Source organism: Gossypium hirsutum, chromosome A03 (assembly GCF_007990345.1).
Source record: "Gossypium hirsutum isolate 1008001.06 chromosome A03, Gossypium_hirsutum_v2.1, whole genome shotgun sequence".
NCBI lineage: Eukaryota > Viridiplantae > Streptophyta > Magnoliopsida > Malvales > Malvaceae > Gossypium > Gossypium hirsutum.
The window spans coordinates 34,718,700-34,739,940 of record NC_053426.1 but is presented as its reverse complement, the minus strand read 5'-3'; the positions used below and the strand labels follow the sequence as shown (position 1 = coordinate 34,739,940).

Here is a 21,241-nt window from a genome sequence, read left to right as displayed (position 1 = left end):
TTCCTTCCCTCAGAGTTTTGTCAGAAGTAAAGTTGGATGAAGTAGAATGGATCCAGTCCCGATACGATCAGTTGAATTTGATTGAAGAAAAGAGGCTACGGGCTATTCGCCATGGTCAGATGTACCAAAAGTGAATGGTGCGAGCTTACAACAAAAAGGTTCGTCCCAGAGAGTTCCACGAAGGAGATCTAGTACTGAAAAAGATCCTGCCTATACAAAAGGACTTCAGAGGAAAATGGATGCCAAATTGGGAAGGGCCTTATGTGGTGAAGAAAGCCTTTTCTGGCGGAGCATTGATATTGGCTGAAATGGATGGCAAGACTTTATCCAATCCCGTGAATTCGGATTCGGTTAAGAAATACTTCGCCTAAAAAAAAAGAGAGGCCAAGGTGAAAACTCACAAAGAGCACCTTGAGACCAAAAGGATTTTGAATTGAAAACCCGTAAAGGGCGATTCAAATTTTGATCAAAGGTGGGGCATGTGATGGTCTTATGGTACCTAAATTAACAAGGATGAGAGATGTTACATCTTAGGACATCTGCAAGAGTACTCTAGATCCCCTAAACACATATTGGGCAAAAAAAGAGTCCTCAAGAAGTCAGTACAGAAAAACTCACGCTGCGATATCTGGGGCACCTATTCCCTTTTATTCATTTTGTATTCCAGCAATGTTTGTTGACTGTGATTAATCTATTCCCTTCAAATGTTGTTTCTGATAAATTTCAGTTTTGTCATTTTTATGATCTTTTTCAAGCATTTTGCATTGAAATGATGGATTAATGGACTAAAGCCATTTTCGCAAAAAGAGTTCTGTATATTACTCTGAAAGTTTCTAAATAGTATAGGAACATGAAACAGGACTATTTTTTTAGAACTAACTAAATCAAAGATCGGAAACATCTGAGAAGAAGGAGTTTAAATTGGGACTACCTCTTCAGGTCTTCTGTTCAAATTGGAGCTGAACAAAAAGACAGGGTACCATTTCAGTGAAGGAACCTTGATGAACAAAGAGTAATGGCAGCCTAAACAAGGATTCACGCTCACAACATGCTGCATTCATACATTCATAGATCATTCATAATGTATCTAATTAGGAGCATTTGATTCACTTTAATCATAGCATCCTAATTCTTTGGCATAAGCATAAATACATGGAGCTGATTCTACAGGTCATGTCCCTAGAATCAGTGAATTCACCAAACCTTAAACCCCTAAGCAGTAGGGTAACAGGTTAAATTTACAGACCTTAGCCCCCTAAGCAGTAGGGTAATAGGCTGAAAATTACGGATCTTGTCTCCCTGAAGTTGCAGTGGAACAGATCGAATCCAGCAAGTCTCATCTCCCTGAAGTCGCAGTGGAGTAGACTGAAGATTTACAGATCTTACCCCCTAAGCAATAGGGAAACAGATCGAAAGTGATGGGCTTCAACCCCCTAAGCAATAGGGTAACAAGCCAAATTTTCAAACCTTAAACCCCTAAGCAGTAGGGTAACAGGTTGAATTTACAGATCTAAACCCCTAAGCAGTAGGAAAACAGGTCGAGCTTTAACCCCTAAGCAGTAGGGTAACAAGCTGAATTTTGAAGATCTTATCACCCTAAGCAATGGGGAAACAGATCGAATGCGATAGGTCTTAAACCCCTAAGGAGTAGGGTAACAGACAGAATTGCAGATCTTATCTCCCTCAGTAGCAGAGAAACAGATCGAAGGTAAAAGAGCCTTAAACCCCTAAGCAGAAGGTAACAGGCTGAATTTATAGATCTTACCTCCCTAAGCAATAGTGGAGCAGATAAAAAATGGTGAGCCTTAACCCCCTAAACCGTAGGGTAACAGGCTAGAAATTACAAATCTCTTCTCCTTGAAATGGCACTGGAGAGGTTAGAAGCCACAACAGATCTCCTCGAAGTTTCAACGGAGTAGATTGAAGTCACATGTCTCACCTCCTTGAAACTGCAGTGGAGCAGACTGAAGCTAGCGAATCTTATCTCCTTGAAGTTGCGAAGGAACAGATTGAGACTACAAATCACAAGTCTTGTTTCTCCGAAGTTGCAATGGAGCGGAGTAAAGTGACGAGCCGCAGTAGACTGGAATGAAGCTACCTGAAGAATAAGAGCACCAAAGAAGTCAAGACTTAGCGACCGGGCAAAATTGGTCTTTCTTAAGTCTTTGCTTTGTTCTCGTTACACGACAACAAGCAAAGAGGGGTAGCTGTACAGCCCAATTTTGGGGCCCAAATAAAACCCACTAACCCCTAAATACCCACTAAACAACCCACTAAACCTAACAGAATCCCAAACCCAACACAAATAGCCTACCCAAAACCCACTAAACCCACATGGCCCAAACACAAAATAGAAAAAGAAAAATGAAAGAAAATCTAAAACCCTAACCGTTCAGCCTCTGACCCCTGTCCCATCCACCGACGCCTGCAGCACCGCCCCACCGTCGTCCAAGTTGCGCTCCTGCAAGCATTAAACGGGAAGTGACATAAAGCAAAACAAAGAAATGTAATGGCTATTTAAAAGCCAAATCCAAAAACCATGTAGTCACTCGGGCATTTTTCAGTAAAAATAATAAGCAACATTAGACCAAAAAACAAAACAGATCGAAAACATAGGCATAAAGTCGCAACGAAAAATCGAACGGAGTTCAAAGAAGCACAAGGCAAGGTTTAACTATTCTCTTTCGGATCTATTTTCTAAATATTTTTTTCGTTTGATTTACACTAAAAATATTATATACATACATATTCATAAGCACTAAAATACAGCAAAAAAAATATAAAAAAAATCATACATGGAGTGATTTCCGGCCACCGTGTAAAATACAGCAAAAAAATATAAAAAAAATCATACCTAGAGTGATTTTCGGCCACCGCGTACGGTGGCCGGCACGGTGGATGACACAGCGGCGGACGGTCGGCTCTTCGCCTGTTTCTGGGCTCGCTGTAGAGAAAGGAGAGAGGGAGAGAGGTTTTCAGCCCTTTTTTTTGCTGAAAGGAATGAAAAATGAAGTTTTAAAAAAAAACTTGACTTTTAAAGGCCCCCGGTACGACGTCGTTTTGGGGCGTGCATTCAGCACCCAAAACAACGTCGTTTAGCGACCCGATCCACGACCTGACCCGTCTGCCCGAAGGATCCACGTGTTTTTGCAAGCATGGTCTAATTGCTTGCGAGTCCTTCTGCTTTTTGTACATTTTGCAATCAAGTTCTTATTTATTTTAAATTAACCCAGAAGTTTGTCGCATATTGCGATTTGGCCCTCCCTTCAGTGATGCGTTTTAAGGGCTCGGGAAAATTTCCCTTTTGGCCCTCCGCAGTCGCGCGCGTTTTCAAATTAGTCCATTTCTCCTTTATTATTTTTTAATCGGCCCCGAATCTTCATTTTGTTTCGAATTCAGTCCCTTTTTCATATTTAATACGTTTTTTATATTATTTTTGCCCTTTTTTATTTTCTAAATATTATTTATCATTTTATTTATTATTCTCATTGTTATTATTATCATGTTTATACTATTATTTAGTAATCTTTTTACTTTCCATTTAACACTTATATATATATATTTTATATGTTTATATATTATTATTATTCCCAATATATATTTCATGTATACGCATTTAAATACCATACTATACGCGTATATGTTATATCTATTTTTGCCCCCATTATATTTAATAATAATGTTAGTGTATGTATTATTATATGTGTATATATTTTTAACCTATACATATACGTCTACATTTATATATTATTATTAATTTTTGGTATTATTGTTTTGTTAATGCATTTGTATATCATACATACATCCTTCTAATATATATATATAATACTCCATATTATGCACATGTATATTAATATTATACATATCATATATATTATGTACATATACATTGTAAATATCATATTGTTTGTACATTCTATTATGTATATTTTTATGACTATTATGTACTCATTTCATATATATATCCCGTATATTTTTAAAATATCATATATTTTTTTGTTTGTTTTGTTTCCATTATTATATAAATTTCAATACCATATGTATTATTATCGTTTTATACTATTGCTATTATTATTGTTTTCGTCATCATTGCCATTTTTCTTTTGTCATGTTATATGCATTTTTATTCGATGGTTTTATTTTCCTCATGCGTTTGTCTATATTTACACATTACTAGGCTTGCTATTATTTCATTTTTATGTAATTGCTCACATTATTATTTTGATATCGTCACGCTCATTATTATGCATTATTATTAATACCAAAATTTACTTTTATAAATCACGTTATATTTTGTCACTCAATATATTCAAACAATTCTTTCATAAAAGCAATATCCTGTATTAGGTAATTCGAGATAATCGTGCCCTAACTTACTGGGTTTCGACTTTTCTCATTTAACCTAAATAACGGAATATATCCTTTTTAAATCATTATACGAGTTTTGAAAATACTTATTCTCGAAGATGCGAAGTGTTGTGTCCTAACTTACTGGGTATGACATTTTGTCATCTCGAAATAAGAATTTGTTTTGGAATAAAGGCAATATTCGGTGTTTGAAAATTCGAGAAAACGTGCCCTAACTTACTGGGTTTCGATTTCTCTCGTTCACTCTAAATAATCGAATACCCTTTAAAATACACAGATTTTACAAAAGGCAAGCTCGCTCTCGAAAATTCAAGATGTGTCCTAACTCACTGGATATGACATTTCATATTTGAGACGAGAAGATCTTTAATATTTAAGCATTTTCTTTATAAAGAGGGATCGTATTTCAAAAGTCTTCCAAGTTTTCATTCTTCGACACTAAGACACTAATTAATCAACTAGGTACCAATTTTGGGCGTATCGAGGGTGCTAATCCTTTCTCGTGCGTAACCGACTCCCGAACCTATTTTCTTGATTTGCGTAGACCAAAATTGTTGTTTAAATAAATCAAGTTATTTATTAAAAACAACCACTTTAACGAGGTGACTCGATCACACCTAGTCAAAAAGGATCGGTGGCGACTCCCGTCTTTTGTGTTCATTTTCAAAATCCAAATCGATTCCCGTTTTTCAAAAAATGGTTACGACATTAATAATTGGCCTTGCATTTTGAAATCTGAAAAGTAGAGAGACTAAAATCCTAAAAATAAAATAAAAACTAAATTCTAAATTTGTTAAGGGCATAGGACTTATGGTGTATTTCAACCTATAGTATATATATATACTTCTTTTGGGCAGAGAAGAATAAGAATAGTTGGGTTTGAATGTTGCATCACTAAATGCTGATGTATTACCAAGCCGTGGTGGATAAATGTGAAGGACTGATATTGGACTGCTCGAATTTAATTCAAAACTTCAATTAGTATTTGCTATTCAATGGCGTCCAAACAGGTCATAACCAGATGATAGAGCAGGAGCTAGCCTACGCAACGGCTCCTTAACATGCCGCTCATTGATTAAATGACAAAATTGATTCAGAAAACTAAGGCCTCCTATGGGCCACATGAGATAGCCTTTGGTATATTAGCCTGCAGTAGGTACTACTAGCTTTCCTTGAAAGACGGCCTACTTCGATACCAATATGCATCAAATGATAATGCCATAAGATGAGGAATTAAAAACCACAAAAGGGCTTACCCGAAAACGATCTCGAATGCCTTGCCATTCATGTATTTCGAGTTGACGTTGTAGATAGCTGAGATTTAGTACTATTATCCAGACAAGGCTCTCTCAATCAGCTGAATTCTCCATTTTCCATTTCAACAATGATTTACAGACAACTTCTTGATACAAGTCCTGCCTAAAGTGTATGACCTGCTCTTCGAGCCGAACGACCTCCTCTTTGAGTACTGAAACTTTAGCTAAAAGCTTCAACGTCTACAAAACCAGAAACCAATATTAGAATTCCAGTTTGAAACGTGTCAAAAAGAGCTATTCGATCAGACGGAGCCAATGGCATGGTAAACTACTAACAGGAGCAGGAAGATACGGTGGTAGACGAGGTAAAGCTCCCAGAGGTATGCAAAATGCCCTGTCAATGTTCTTGCATGTTAACTATGATTAGTAATTTACTTCTTCTTGCTTCAATGGGACTTTTCCTTCTGGCTCTGGTATTTATCTTTTTAATACCCCCACTACCAATTCTGCAAAACCCTAATTCAAAAACTTCAACAAATATCAGAAAACAACAACAGTAATAAGTTGAATGCAAAACAAAGAAGTCCAAAAGAGCAGAGGGTGACAGATTGAGTCATTCAGACCTTTTAACAAAAAGAAAAAGTTAGAACTTTCCATTAGAAAACCGACATACTTCAATGCTCCCTCCCGATCAAGTAGAGACTAAATGATAAAAATTTTACAATAGGAAGAAGGAATCAACATACCAATACCAATTATAACATGAACAAGGAATAAGGTTTCTAGGTTTGCAGCAGTGTCTTCTTTGGAAGATCATTTTTATTTAAAACAATAGAAAGAAAATGAAAGGTGAAGTGAAAGAGGAGGAGCAAAACGGATGTTTGCATAATGCAAACGTGGACATCTTAGATGCAAGGTACAGATAGAACTGCACACAAACTCCATTATGAATAGCACTCTTCTCTGTGTCATCATGAATCAACGTGCTTCTTCTTTTATATATATATCATCTAGGGTTAATATACCATTTGCCCCAAATTTGAACCCATTTATCACTTTGGTACCTAAATAATTTTTTTTATCTATTCCAATCCATTATCAGTTTTCCCTGGCCGTTAATGGTGTTAAAAAAAAAGTGACTTGTAGGGGGTGTATCTGGGGCTGCAGGGTCCGGCTCCTCTAAAATGAAAAATTTTATATTTAAGCCCTTTAAAATTTTTAAAATTTTAAACTAATAAAGGTAAAATTACGGTTTGACCCCCTAAAAATAATACAAATTTGATTTAATCTTCTAAAAATTATAAAAATACAGGTTATTCAAATGGTGAAATTACATTTTTACTATTCTAAAAATTACAATTTAACTTTAGCCCCTCCCTAAAAATTTTTTTGGCTTTGCCCCTAGTGACGTGACACGTTGAGAGCGCACCAAGTCACCTATACTTTATTTTTTAGAAATAAATTTAAAAAAGTAAAATCAAAAAAATTCTCAAAAGTTTTTTTAAAAACAAAAAGGTATATATTTAATTATATAAAAATCCCAATATTTAAAAAATATTTATTTTTATTTTTTAAAAAATACATAAAACACAAAAAAAGAGATGAATACAAAAATTTTCTAACAAATTTAGAAAAATCTCAAAAAATATTAACAAATCAGAAAATAAAATTAAAGTTATATAAAATTTCCAGAAATTTAAAAAATTCCGTTTAAAAAATACATAAAGATAAAAAAGAGCCAAATTACAAAAATTATCAAAAGAATTCATAAAACTCTTTTCTTTTTTTTTAAATCAGAAAAATATGAAATGCTTTAAAATATGGAATGAAAATATAAAATTTTAAAAAGTGTGATATTGGTTGTTTTGTTTTGTGTTATATTGATAATTTTAAATTCAATTATTGGATTCAAAATATTTAAAAATATATTATACTATGGGCTAGACTTATCCATGGGCCAAGTCTCCCTGTCTAAAAAGTGAGAGGGTTTAGAAAAAAATATAGGCCTGAAAAATGGGTTTGGACAAAAAAAAAGAGGCCCGTTTAGAAAACGGGTTGAGCCTTGGGTAAATTTTTTTGTCCTAGGCTTGATCCTACCCGAATTTACAAAAAAGAAAAAGGAACTAATGTTTTCTTATTGTTTTTTTACTATTTTCTTGTTGTTTTACTGCAATTTCATTATTATATTACTATTATTTTGTTGTTATTATTTGAATATTGTATAACTCTTGTTTTATTTTTAATTTTGTTACTATTTTAGGGACATTTTCTTGTTAAGTTACACATATCTTAGTGTTATTTAAGTATAAATATTTTTAAAATTTATTTTCAATTTATTGGGAAACATTTATTTTAGTGTTTTTAGTATTTTTAATGTATTATATTTTTAATTTTTTAATAAAAAATTTAATTTCGTCAAAGCAGGCTTGGACAAAATTTTAAATCCATTTTTCGGGCCTGATTCGGGCCTAAAATTTTGACAAGACCCGGCCTGGTCCAGTCCATGAACAGGTATACTATTGGACAAAGTGAAAAAAAATTGTTTTCAATGTTTTAAAGTTTACATATTTTCTTTCTGATTTTTAAATTTTTTTCTATTTTTTGACACTTTTTTATGGACTTTTTTAACTTTAGTTTTTGTAAACATATATATTTTTTAATTTCTAGAAATTTTATGCAACTTACCATTTTTTTATATTTTTTAATTTTTTGAGATTTTTTTTGAATTTGTTTGACAATTTTTTATATTTTATCTTTTTTTTTTTGTGTTTTATTTATTTTTAAAAAATAAAATAAATATAGTCTGCTACCCTAGCACGTCTCTGTCTGCTTTCTCTAATAGTTTTAGGTTTTTTGTTTTTTAGTCTTTTGTTTGGTCGAAGGCGGAAAGATCTTTAAAATTTCTTTCACTCTTTTGATCAGTTGAATCATACGATTGAGTTCTAAACATTGTTATGGAAGCGGAATTTGCTGGACTTACGATTAACGAGGAGGAAGATGCAGTTCTACAAGTACAAAGCGACCTAAATTCGGAAAGAGAGGTGGGGGCTTTTCGACTAGTAGGTTGTTTCCTAACAGCTAGTATCATTCATTTTCCAGCAATGAAAAGTACCATGGCAAATCTATGGCATCTTGTTCGGGGGCTTCAAATTTGAGATCTGAGGAAGAAAAGGTATTTGTTTCAATTTTTCTCATGTTAGGGATATGGAGAGGGTCTTAAAGGGTTCACCATGGACTTTTAATAATCATTTATTGGTGCTACATAAGTTACAATAGAGGGAGGATCCATAAAAAATCCCATTAATTTATACACCTTTTTTAGTACAGATTCATGACATCCCAGTTCATTTTTTCTCTGAAAATTTGGCGATGCAACTAGGTAATTTTATAGGTACTTTCATGGAGTATGATGGCTCAAATTTGGGAAAAGAAAATATAAATTTTATGAGAATAAGAGCCCAAATTGATATACGGCGTCCCTTGAAGAGGAAGAAACATATTATGTTTTTGGGGAAGTGTTCATGTTAGATTTAAATATGGACGATTATCACTATTCTGTTTTTATTGTGGTCGTTTGGGCCATAATGACTCCTTTTGTGAAGCGAAAATGCTTTAGGAGTGGAAGTTGCTGAAATGGGATAGGATTTATCATTAAGAGCACAATTTCGTAAGGCTTTAGCAATGAATAGCGTTTGGCTCCAGGAAGAAGGAGAGGGAGAATAGGGTGGTAATTGGGAGGGAAGTCAAATATTAGGAAATAGCTTGAGGGGTTTAGGAAAAATTATGGGGAACAGGAATAATATAGATCCAATATCGGGGATTAACTTAGAAAGGGCGAAAATTCATATGTGGGTCATTTCATGCCTCAATAGAACATGATCTAGAAGATGATGTGTTAATTGGAGAGGAGGGCAAAAAGAGAAACGGGGGGAGATTGAAGATTTACCAGCCAATGAAGAGATTAATACTTTGGCGGTAAGGAATAGGAGAATAGGGGAAATTAATCATTTATCATCGGCGGCTGCCAAGAGGCAAGCCGGCCGGGTGTAATGAAAATCTTAAATTGGAATGTCCGTGATTTAGGGAATCCACGGTCAGTTCGTAGACTTTGGCACTTGTTGAAGTCATATAATCCCCAAATGGTCTTCTTTATAGAGACAAAAATTAGTAGGAGTCAGATGGAACGTGTTCGAAGAAGTTATGGTTTTTTCAATGGCATCGATGTTGATTCAAATAGATCTAGAGGTGGATTATGTTTGGCTTGGCGTGGTGATAATAATGTAATGCTTCAAAGTTTTTCGAAATGACATATTGATGTGATAATAGAAGATGTGGATGAAAGAAACAAATTGAGGTTTACTGGTTTTTATGGGTCTCCTTATTCCCAAGAGAGAGATGAAGCATGGAATCTTTTAAGACAATTAGGGAATGTTGGGGAGCTTCCATGGATGGTTTATGGAAACTTTAATAAAATCTTGTATGGCTTCAAAAAAAAAGAGCTTTACTACGAGAGGAGAGGCGAATGGAAGCTTTTTGTAAGGTGTTGGAGGAATGCAATCTGATGGATATGGGATTTACTGGAAATTGGTTTACTTGGGAAAGGGGGAATTTGCCAGAAACAAATATTCAAGGGCGCTTACATAGAGGAGTCGCAACTGTTGTTTGGTTCTTTCTATTTCCTGAGTTTCAACTACAGCATCTTCCTCATTTGTTTTCAGATCATTGTCCATTATTCATTATTAAAAAAAAGGATGTTCAGAAGCAAATTCATAGAAGTTTCAAATTTGAAGCATAGTGAGTTCTAGAAGAGTTGTTTATTATGGAGGTTAGAAACATCTGAGAAAATTCTGAAGGAGATTTATTGAATAAGTTAGAAATTTTTAATAGAGGTTTGAAGAGATGGGCTAATCAGTTTCGATATAGCATAAAAGAGAAGAAAGAGGAGTTAACTTTAAAACTGGTTAAATTGTTGAAAGTTGAGAGAAATGATGAAACTTTGGCGGATCTCATTGATACAAAAATTCAACTCAATTTTGAGATTGAAAAGGATGAGCGTTACTGGGAACAACGGGCACGAGTTAATTGGCTGAAATTCGCAAGCAACATAGAAACGACAGAGGGATTTTATTCGTAAAATGCAATTTGATGATGGAGGGAAATGAATGAAATCGAAAAAATGGGAGAAATAGCCAGATCGTACTTCCAACACTTGTTCTCCGCTGGAAGAAAGGGAAATTATGATCACATTTTATTAGGAATTAATCATTGTATATTTATGAGGATAATTCAAAACTTAATGGGAGCTACATGAAGGAAGAGATCTAGAAGGCATTAGCAGAATTAGGCCCTACAGAAGCACCAGGAGAGGATGGTTTACCAACGTTATTCTACCAGAAGTGTTGGCCAATTATATGGGAAGATGTTACATAATTTTGTCTTCATCAACTAAATGGAGGTATGGATATTAGCTCAATCAACAAAACTAATATTGTGTTAAGTTTGAAAATTTCAAATCCTTCGAATATAACTCAATTTAGGCCGATCAGCTTGTGCAATGTGCTTTATAAATTGATGGCTAAAGTTATTGCTAATCGTCTCCGAATTGTAATAGATAAGTGCATTGATTTAACAAAAAGTGCTTTTGCACCCAGAAGACTGATTTTTGATAATGTTTTGCTAGCCTATGAACTCCTACATACTTTAAAACAAAAGAGGTCAGGGAAAAAAGGATTTATGGCGGTGAAATTGGATATAGGCAAAGTGTACGACAGAGTTGAGTGGAATTTCGTAGAAGAAATAATGAAGAAATTGGGATTTGACTTGGAATGTTGCTTCACTAATGAAATGCATTAAAACAATATCGTATTCGGTGATCTTGAATGGTTATATTGGAGAAACTTTCTTTCCTTTTAAAGGATTAAGACAGGGAGATCCTTTGAGCCCATTTTTATTTTTATTTTGTGGAGAAGGTCTATCTAGTCTTATGAGGCTAGAAATTCAAGAAAAAACAATTAGATGAGTCAAAGCAAGCAGAAGTGGTCCACATATTTCACATCTACTTTTTTGCAGATGACTGCATTTTGCTTGGGGAAGCTACTGAAAGAGGTGCAAGTTCATTAAAGCAAATTCTACATGAATATGAAATCTGTTCTGGTCAAAGTATTAGCTATTCAATGTCTACTTTTTTTCAGCACTAATACGCAGGAGGAGGTTAAAAAAATAACAATTAAAGTGCTCGAAATACATAGCACAAATGATCTGGAACAGTATCAAGGTTTACCTAATTTGGTGGGTAAAAAAAAGAAAGTAGCTTTTCAGAACTTGAAGGATAGACTACAGCAAAGAATTGATAATTGGAGTATCAAGTACTTTTCTCAAGGGGGTAAGGAGGGTTTTATTAAAGCTATTCTTCAATCTATTCCAACTTATTCAATGGCTTGATTTTTACTTCCTAAGTCTTTATGTGCCAATTTGGAGGGTATAATTGAGAGATTTTGGTGGTAAAAACATAGAGGAAAAATGGATATACATTGGTGTGCATAATGATATTTGTTTGTTAAAAGAAGTTAGAGGCCTTGGTTTTCGAAAAATTGATATATTTAATATCGCACTATTAACTAAACAGGGTTGACATTTTATTAATTATCCCAATTCTTCGTTAGCCCGAGTTTTGAAAGCTAAGTATTATCAGAATTCGAATTTTTTAAATGCTTCTTTAGGAAACTTACCCTTACTTATTTGAAAGAGTGTCTGGTCAGCCAAAAGAATTCTGGAGAAAGGTTTATGTTGGAGGGTTGGTAAGGTGGATCGCATCTCAGTTTGGACAGACCTTTGGGTGTCGAGTAATGAAGAAGATAAGATTCAGAATCAAAGCAGAAATGAAAATATAGAGTTAGTGTCGGACTTAATTGATGATGAAAATAGAGAGTGGAAGACTGAATTAATTGTCAATACCTTCTAGCTAGATATTGCTAAAAAGATTATGCAGATCCCTTTGGCGAGGTCAGTCCACGATGATTTCCAAGTTTGGAGAGGAAAACCATCTGGGAATTTTTCTGTGAGGAGCGCCTATAAGCTATTACAAGAAACTACTCTAAATCCTAGTAATTTTATACAGGTCGATACTAAAGCTTTTTACAAAAAGCTGTGGAATCTAAACATTCCTTCGAAAGTGAAAATTATAGTATGGAAAATAACTATATTCCTAATTTTTCAAATCTCAAGCTGAAAAGAGTGGCTGTTGAAGATCAGTGTCCTAGGTGTCACCAGAATAAAGAAGACAACAATCATGTTCTTCTGTAGTGCCCTACAACAATAAAAATTGTAACAGCCCGATTTTGGGCCTAGTCAGAACAGTGGTTTCGGAACCACTATTCCAGGGCCAGAGAAATTATTTTTAATGTTATTTTATGTGTTATAGTATGATTATATGAGTGCATGAAAATTTTGGTGAAATAATTTTAGCGATTGCTAGCTTAATTGAGAAAAATGACTAAATCGCATAAAGGGCAAAAGTTTTGTTTTGCTAGATAAATATGTTAAATAGCTAGAGAACCAAAATTTGAGGTATTTAAAGAGCAAATGGACCCTTATGAAATGCTAGGCCGGCCATAGAGACAAAGATGAGTACGAAAAGTCAAAAGTTGGTGAAGTTGGTGATTTTGTTTTGACTAGAAATAAAAAAAAGAGAAAGTGATATCATCTTTTCACCTTCATTCTCTCCACCAAAAATACTAGAAAAATAAGGGTTTTGAAAGCTTGAAATTTGCAGCCACTCTTCACTCATTCAAGTAAGTGATTTTGATGGTCTTTCTTGATGATTTTCACATTTTTGGGACCCCTAAAGCTTAATCTAGCTATTGAAAGGACTATTTTGCAAAATGGTTGAGAGTCTAGGATTTTTCCATGAAATCATGTGTTTTTAACTGAAATTTTATGAAAGAATGAGTTATGGTTGTGAAATAAACAACTTTTGTAAAGTGATTTTCATGGAAAACACCTAAAAGGGCCATTTTGTAAAAGTTATAAAATACGTTGTAATTGTGTGAAATAGTGGAAATTTGGGGTTGTCATAAGAGTAATAAATGGTCGATTAGGCTTGTCTAATAAGGAAATTCGATAAAAATCAATTTTTGGGCCTATGGGTAAAATGGTCATTTTGTGAAAGTCTAGGGGAAAAATGGTCATTTTTCCAAAAATGTGAACTTTGATTGCCCAAATTTATTTAGTGATTAAATGAGTGAATTTCATCATGTTAGATCAAGAAAAATCGAGATTCAGGCTTAAATCGAGAAAGTACGTGGTGAAGGATAAAAGAGAATAATTAGCCGAAATTGCATTTGAGGTAAGTTTGTGTGACTAAATAAACATGTTATCCATGCTATTGTTAATTTACTTGAAATCTATTTCGTTATGATTGTATTTAATTATATGTTGATGGAATATGACATTCCATTGAAACAAGTAAGTTGTATGTTAATAATGCAACTACATTGTTATGATATGTGATTAAATTGATATTGCATAAATTGCTTTGATGGTGAATATGAGGATGCACGTTGAGAGATTAATGTAATAAAGACTCCCGGTTGAACACTAAGAATAGATTTGGTTATTCATGCCATGACATTGCGTGATATGTGTGCTAGTGTAAGGCATGTCTGGGACATGCATCGGCCACATTATGAGAGCCAATGTAAGACATGTCTGGGACATGCATCGGCCTCGAGATATACAAGCTAGTGTAAGACCTGTCTGGGACATGGCGTTAGTTTTTTGTGTGTTAGTGTAAGACCTATCTGGCATATGGCATCGACACCGATAGATGAGAGCCAGTGTAAGACCTGTCTGGGACACGACATCGGCCTCGATATATGAAAGTCAGTGTAAGACCTGTTTGGGACATGGCATCGAATTTGATGTGCTAGCCAATGTAAGACCATGTCTGGGACATGGCGTCGACATCTTACCCTATGTTTGAGGCTTAGTGAATATCTTGTAGTGTTCTAAATGGTTCAACAAGAAATTTATGGTTTACGTCGCAATGATAGAGATAATGGCTATGTTGTGAGTGGTACAGGTACTTACATGATCTTGATGATATGTGAACTCAATTCATGTTGTATCATTAGTGAGGAATGAATGTGAGCATGTTAAGTAACACAGGTATGTATGCCAAGCTCATGAGAAATGATTTCAGTTTACGGTGCATATTTGGTGAGGATGTAAATAGGTAAGTCATGCTTATGAGAATGATTTTGTGATGACCTTATGATTATAGGTCTATACTTATGATGTATAAACATGTATGTTTACCAATGTGGGGAAAATGAATTAATAAGGTGTGATAAACTTAGTATCATTAATTTACACTAAAACAGCTTTGGACAGCAGCAATAGTTCGAATTTGAAAATCCACCAAAAATTGTGGAAATTGATTTAGACACTGAATAAAATATGAAATTAAAGCTTAATGAGTCTAGTTTCACATAGAAGAAATGGTGTAAGCAAAGGAGTTTCATACTATTAAATATTTAAATTGTTGTGAGACAGTTAAAATGATTTCAAAATCCCCTGTTCTGATTTGAGAAAATCATTGAAAATTTTACAAAAAATAGTTATGGGTTATAATTTATATTCTTCGAATTTTTAATGAGTCTATTTTCAAGAGAAATAGACAAGAATGTCATCCGAGTCCTGTATCATGAGATAATAAATTTTTAGTGAAGAGGGGTCAAAACTGTCAGACAGCGAAAAAAGGGTAAATTAAAGGAATAAACTGTACTAATTGGCTAGACCAAAAATTTTAAAAATTTTATTGTAAGAATATAAATGAGTCTAGTTTCAAGTAAAAATTGGCGAAACTTAATTTGAAGTTTCGTAGCTTTAGATATAAATAATTTAACAACTGTGACTCGAGAAAATAGTTTGACCTCAACATAAATAAAAGTGCAAATATGATTGTATTACCTTGAAAAGCAAGTTGATAAATTGCTTATTTTTCTCATACGGTCTTACAAATCTATAAAGCTTACTCCCTTCATTTCCTTTTATTTAGTGGTGACAAGTTAGCTTGGGGTTGGAGATCGTCAGAAGCAGCATCACACTATCAGGCCATTGCCTTCGAAGTATTGACCCGTATTTGTTTAGCATTTTCGTGTGAGTGGTATGTATAAGGACTTAGTTTTTATGTTAGCTATTATTATGATTAGCCAAAGGTATTGGCTTACATTGAGTTACTTATATATGGCCATGATGAGTGGCTCATATTGATTGTGGTTTGTGAACTTATCTATCTATGTTATGTTCTAATGCTTGTGATGTGATGATGTGATTATGCTTGTTAGCCATATATGGTTGGTGTTGTGAATTAAGTGCACGATGAATGCTCTATGACCAATTGAAATGGTCATGGCCATGAATTAAATTTTTGATATGGAAATAAGATGGCGATTATGAAAATTTGGTAAAAGTGGTCATTAAATGACAAGGCTAATGAATAGGTATTGTTGTGTCTCGACTTGATATTATATGAGTATGTGAAATGTATGAATGGTAACATGTTAATGTCATGAATGTGTCTTAATATGGATGCTAAATCATTAAAATGATTTCATGACATGTGTCCTTGGTGGGTATAAAGATGTGAAGGATTAAGAGTAACATAAAGGCTTGGAAAATAGCCTAAGTGTTGGCCACACAGACGGCTTGGAAAATAGCTTAAGTGTTGGCCACACAGGCTGAGACACGACCGTGTGTCTTAACCGTGTGGGGGAACACGACCTTAACAGACGGGCGTGTGGCTTGGCCGTATAGTTCAGATTATTCGCTGACGTCATTGTTAGAGAGTTACACGGCTTAAGGATACGGGCGTGTCCTGGGCACACGGGCGTGTCCCTGTGTCCAAACGGAGATGTGACTTTGTGTCATGGAAAATTTTTCTAAGCTTTCCCAAAATTTTCTAAGATTCTCGGTTTAGTCCTTAACTACTTTCAATGCATGTTTAAGGCTTCGTAGGCCCGTGTATGAGACGTTATGTATTTAAAGTTTTGATCTAAAAGAAATTTTATAGCCCGATTTTTGCATGTTTGTGTATGATTAAGTCCGGTAATGCCTCGTACCCTATTCCAGCGTCGGACACGGGTAAGGGGTGTTACAAAAATATGGAGGTTTTTAAATTTTTCATGGATACTCAACAGTAATGCTCAAAATATAAGGGAATGGCTTACCTGGGTGTTTAGTCAAGGGACCGTCAAGCAGTGTTGTCTCTTTTGTTGCAGACTTTGGATAATCTGGACAAGCAGAAACAAGTTAATCTACGAAAGAAAAAACACAACAAGCTGGGATATCTATAATCAAATTCTCAGTTATATCTCTGAGTTAAAAGGAATAGAGGATAAAATTCTAACCTTGGAAGCAGACAAGGGACCTAAACAAGATGACCAGAGAGCAACTGTGGCTATTTATTTTGATGCGGCGTTTAACCAACAGTCTTCTAGATCTACGTCGAGGCTGATAGTAAGAGATATGGGGGGAAAAGTCTTGGCATCCAAGTAAGTTCTTCACTCCGGTGTCCCCTCTCCGTTTACGGCGGAGGCACATGTAGGATATCAAGCCACAAGATTAGGAATTTCTATGGGTTTTAATGTTCTAGATATATTGGGTGACTCAAGAATGGTAACAACAAAGTGCCAAAACACAGAATGCGACAGATCGATTATCAGAGCAATCACCCGATATATTCAAAGCATAAATAATCATTTTCAAGAACTTAGATTTCATTATATCCCAAAGTTAGAAAACATATGCGCCCATTTTGTTGCAAAAGAAGCATTAAAACAGGGTGAAGGCCATCACCTGGAAGGAGGCATCCCAATTTTCGTTCGGCGTGAAATGAAGAAGAAGCGCCTTCGATTTTTAGCATAAAAGAAAAGAAGAAGAAGCGTCTTAGTTTCTCAGCATGAAAAAAAGGAGAAGAAACGTCTTAGTTTTCAAACTGAAAGACATGGAGAAAAAATGCTTAAGACTATTAGAATAAAAGATATGAAACGTCTCTTTTTTGAAAATGTAGCAGAAAGTAAAAGATTTCATAAGATCTGCTATAATGAAACAGCTGTGGCGGTGATGTGAAGCGCTAGAAATTATGGAGGCCAGTTGTTACTGTCGACTGGAGCTTTTAAATATATTAGGTTTCCTTTTCTGTTTTGTTTTATTATTTTTCATTTCAATTCTCGGGCCATTTCTGATGTAGGCCTGTTTCTTTTAATTGTTCTTTAGGCCTGTGATGTTGGACTAAAACCTAACTCAGCAGCAAGACTTCCATTTGTTTTTATGTTTGCGCTTATAATCCAGTTGATTAATTCAAAAAAATATTTTTTAAATCTTGGATTTTTTATATATTTTTTTATTTTAAAAAAATTGAAAAATTTTCTTATTTTTTGTTATTTTTCTGAATTTTTTTTCTTTTTTAAAATTGTTATTTGAAAAATAAAATTTAGGTAATGTGCTCTCAGCAAGCCATGTCACCCTTTTTTAAATTCCATTAACAATCGGGCAAATTAATAACATATTGAAAATTTTAAGTACAAAATGATGAAAAAAAATTTAAGTACCAAAATAATAATTTGGTGGAATTTTGGGGGAAAATAGTAGACTGACCCTACTATTTATATAATCTTATGAACTCCATAGTAAAACAGATAGTCTAAAATAACTTTCTAAAATATTTAATTTTTTGAGTAATTATTTGATACATCACCAGTGAAATATTTTATACACTTCAATCGAGACGAGGGTATAACAAATATCACATTTATTTATGAAATTATTTTTTTATATTTTTACTACACCCTATAATACATTTGTCAAACTCTTAACTCGCTTGTAAAGTCTAAAAAGCTCCGATATATCAAATAATTTTTCTAATTTATTTATTTATATATACTTTTTCAAAATACCCTCATATACTTGTTTGGCACAAATTTAAATCGTATTACTCTATTCGTTACCCGTAATATTATATAAAAAAAATATCTTTACAGACTAATTAATAAAAATATTATATTAAAATTATAATTATTGGTTCATTAAAAAAAATATAATTATTAGAGTACTTAATATCATCAAGAGTACTCCTCGTACTCAACTATTATATAATATTTAATATTTTATTTAAGAATAAAGTAATAAATATTTAAAAATAGATTTTACATTGCATTGATTTGTGTTAAAATTAATAAAGCTTTAGATTTATAATTTTTATTGAATTATTTAAATAAAAAATAATATACTTTCTCTATTTAAATATGTAATTTTTTAATTTAATCGAATTTTAAATGAACAAAATGTTTAAAATAAAGTGCATTACTTTAATTAAAATAAGTATGTCACAATTAAATCATTAAGTAATAAATTTTTAGATTTTGTTTGTGTTTTTAATTTTGCAATAAGCCGACATTTAATAATTTATGAATAAAAATAGTAAATGATACAAAATAGATTAATTATATATTTTAAAATTTTAGATAGCTATGAATATAAGAAAATATTATATATTGCGTTTAGACAAGACGGCGATGGCAATATTGTTAGGTAGTTCACTTCGCATGGGGTAAAGACGAGAGTTACTGTAATGGGTGTCTGGAAAAAGACGGTACTTATATCGGGTTTTAGATGATGATGAAGATGGTGGAAGAGAAAGAGTAGAGGAGAGAGAGTTGAAGTCCCATTTTTTGTCAAGGCTACAATTCCAAGACACCACGTGTCATGCCCTCATACGTGAGTTAAGGGTAAGTGGTTTGACCATAAGTCTATGTAGGGTGGCGATGAAATGTGTTTTCAATCACTTTAAATAGGACGTAGTAGTTGAGACCAAGAGTGATGATTAATAAGTGGGCTCTCACATACTCATGTTTATGTTAAGTTAAGGGGTGCTTTTGAGGGGTTATCAAGAGATAGGGTTGAACAATTGTGAAGGTCGAAGTAAAAAATGTCAGCATACATATCAATTGAATCAGTAGAGTATTTGTCTGAAGATAGGGGTTGAATAGATTGACTCATGAACTTAATGGCTTGACTAGCAGTTTTACTAATGGAGGTACCAACTTGAGAAAAAAAGGAGTTTATGTAACATACGTATTCTGCTTCCATTGTCGAATTAAGGTTATTGAGTGTTATCGAGCAAAACAGAACATTTAATTCATAATAGAAACAATTTAACAAATAAAATGCTAACATATAAAAATTAAATTAATCATGTCAAAAATACACCAATGGGTCTTAAATCGAACTTACGGGACCCTTAAAATAGTTTGAGAATAATCTGGGATCAAATTGAAACAAATTAGAAAATTTCAGAAAAACTTGAAAATTTGGAAAACAAGAGTCACATGGTCGTGTGACATAGCCCAGACCGTGTGAACATTTGAAGTTAGGAGACATGAATGTGTCCCAGCCCATGTGTCTACCCATGTGAATATTTGAAATAGGGCCACACTGCTGTGTCATAGGCCATGTGCCAAACCGTCTATGTATTCAAAGTTGGGTTACACGGTTGTGTCGCAGGTTGTGTGCCAGACCATGTTACAAACTATTTTGAGACATACGGTCATGTCTCAAACCGTGTTAGACACTAACTTGGGCCACATGGCCATGTCATAGGCCGTGCGCCAGGTCATGTGGATCCCACACCTAACTTTAAAATGACACACGGCCGTGTGACAACCTTTGTCCCAGGCTCTGTGCAACATATGTCACCCCTAAAACAAGCCTAATTTTTACACATCAAAACACCCAATTTCCACAAGCCTTAACATGACCAAACCACATAACAATATACTTAAAATGTACCATTTCAAATAACCTATAAGACCTAACCAATAAGCCATTCAAAGGCACAACAAATCACACACCAATTCAACTCAATTACAAGGTTGAAAACCATGAATAAACCTGATCATTAACTAACCATTCATGTCTAAAATCACCAATCTATATGAACAAGGCATGACATACTCAACAAGTAACCATTTCAAAACATCACCATCAAATATTTACATAACATAGGATCAACTTAATTATAGCCAACACTAGTACACTCTAAAACCAAACATAATACTAGGTGTACCAAAATAACTTAGCAATTTACATATTTACAACAAAACACCAATATACATGCCACATCCCAAAATGAAAACTACCAAGATGGCTGAATAGTGTGAGCTCTAAATCGATCTGTCCGGTTAGTTCACAAATTGGTAACTACAAAAGAACCACAAACAAACAAGTAAGGTAAAAAAGTTTAGTAAGTTCATAGTTTAAACACTAATTAACTTACCTTAAACAAAGTAGATATGCAAGTAAATAACTTATAATTCCTGATAACAAAATACAAATTCATACACGACATTAACATTTATTCACATATCTAAATATATTATAACAACCCCTTCTTAAAAGACTTACCATTATCATAAACCACATTTCCTTAATTTAGCTATGTATGCATGTAAACATGAAAATCATTGAAACTTTTTTCACTTACTACCACCAAGAATATGCAATATCATTTAAGCACATAAATAAGTTGTAATTCAATGAATACATAGCCCGATAAGCTA

General features: G+C 33.8%; 1 protein-coding gene across 7 annotated transcripts in view; it reads right to left on the bottom strand.

The window, feature by feature from the left end:
* Positions 1–17,793, bottom strand: part of LOC107887038 (uncharacterized) — a 30,306-nt gene extending 12,513 nt beyond the window's left edge. Inside the window, exons 1-5 of one of the 7 annotated variants that reach the window (XM_041098384.1) lie at positions 16,853–16,921; positions 5,961–6,140; positions 5,625–5,864; positions 2,855–2,944; positions 2,390–2,461 (exon numbers count right to left, since the gene is read on the bottom strand). In XM_041098384.1, the coding sequence (XP_040954318.1) occupies positions 2,390–2,461; positions 2,855–2,944; positions 5,625–5,652 (190 nt within the window). In that variant the 5' untranslated portion in view covers positions 5,653–5,864; positions 5,961–6,140; positions 16,853–16,921. Of the gene's footprint in view, positions 1–1,034; positions 2,099–2,389; positions 2,462–2,854; positions 2,945–5,328; positions 5,865–5,960; positions 6,153–16,852; positions 16,922–17,032 lie in introns of those variants that run through there. The other 6 variants (XR_005916850.1, XM_041098382.1, XM_041098375.1 and 3 more) reach the window with 6 other exon arrangements.
* Positions 17,794–21,241: the final 3,448 nt, after the last annotated feature.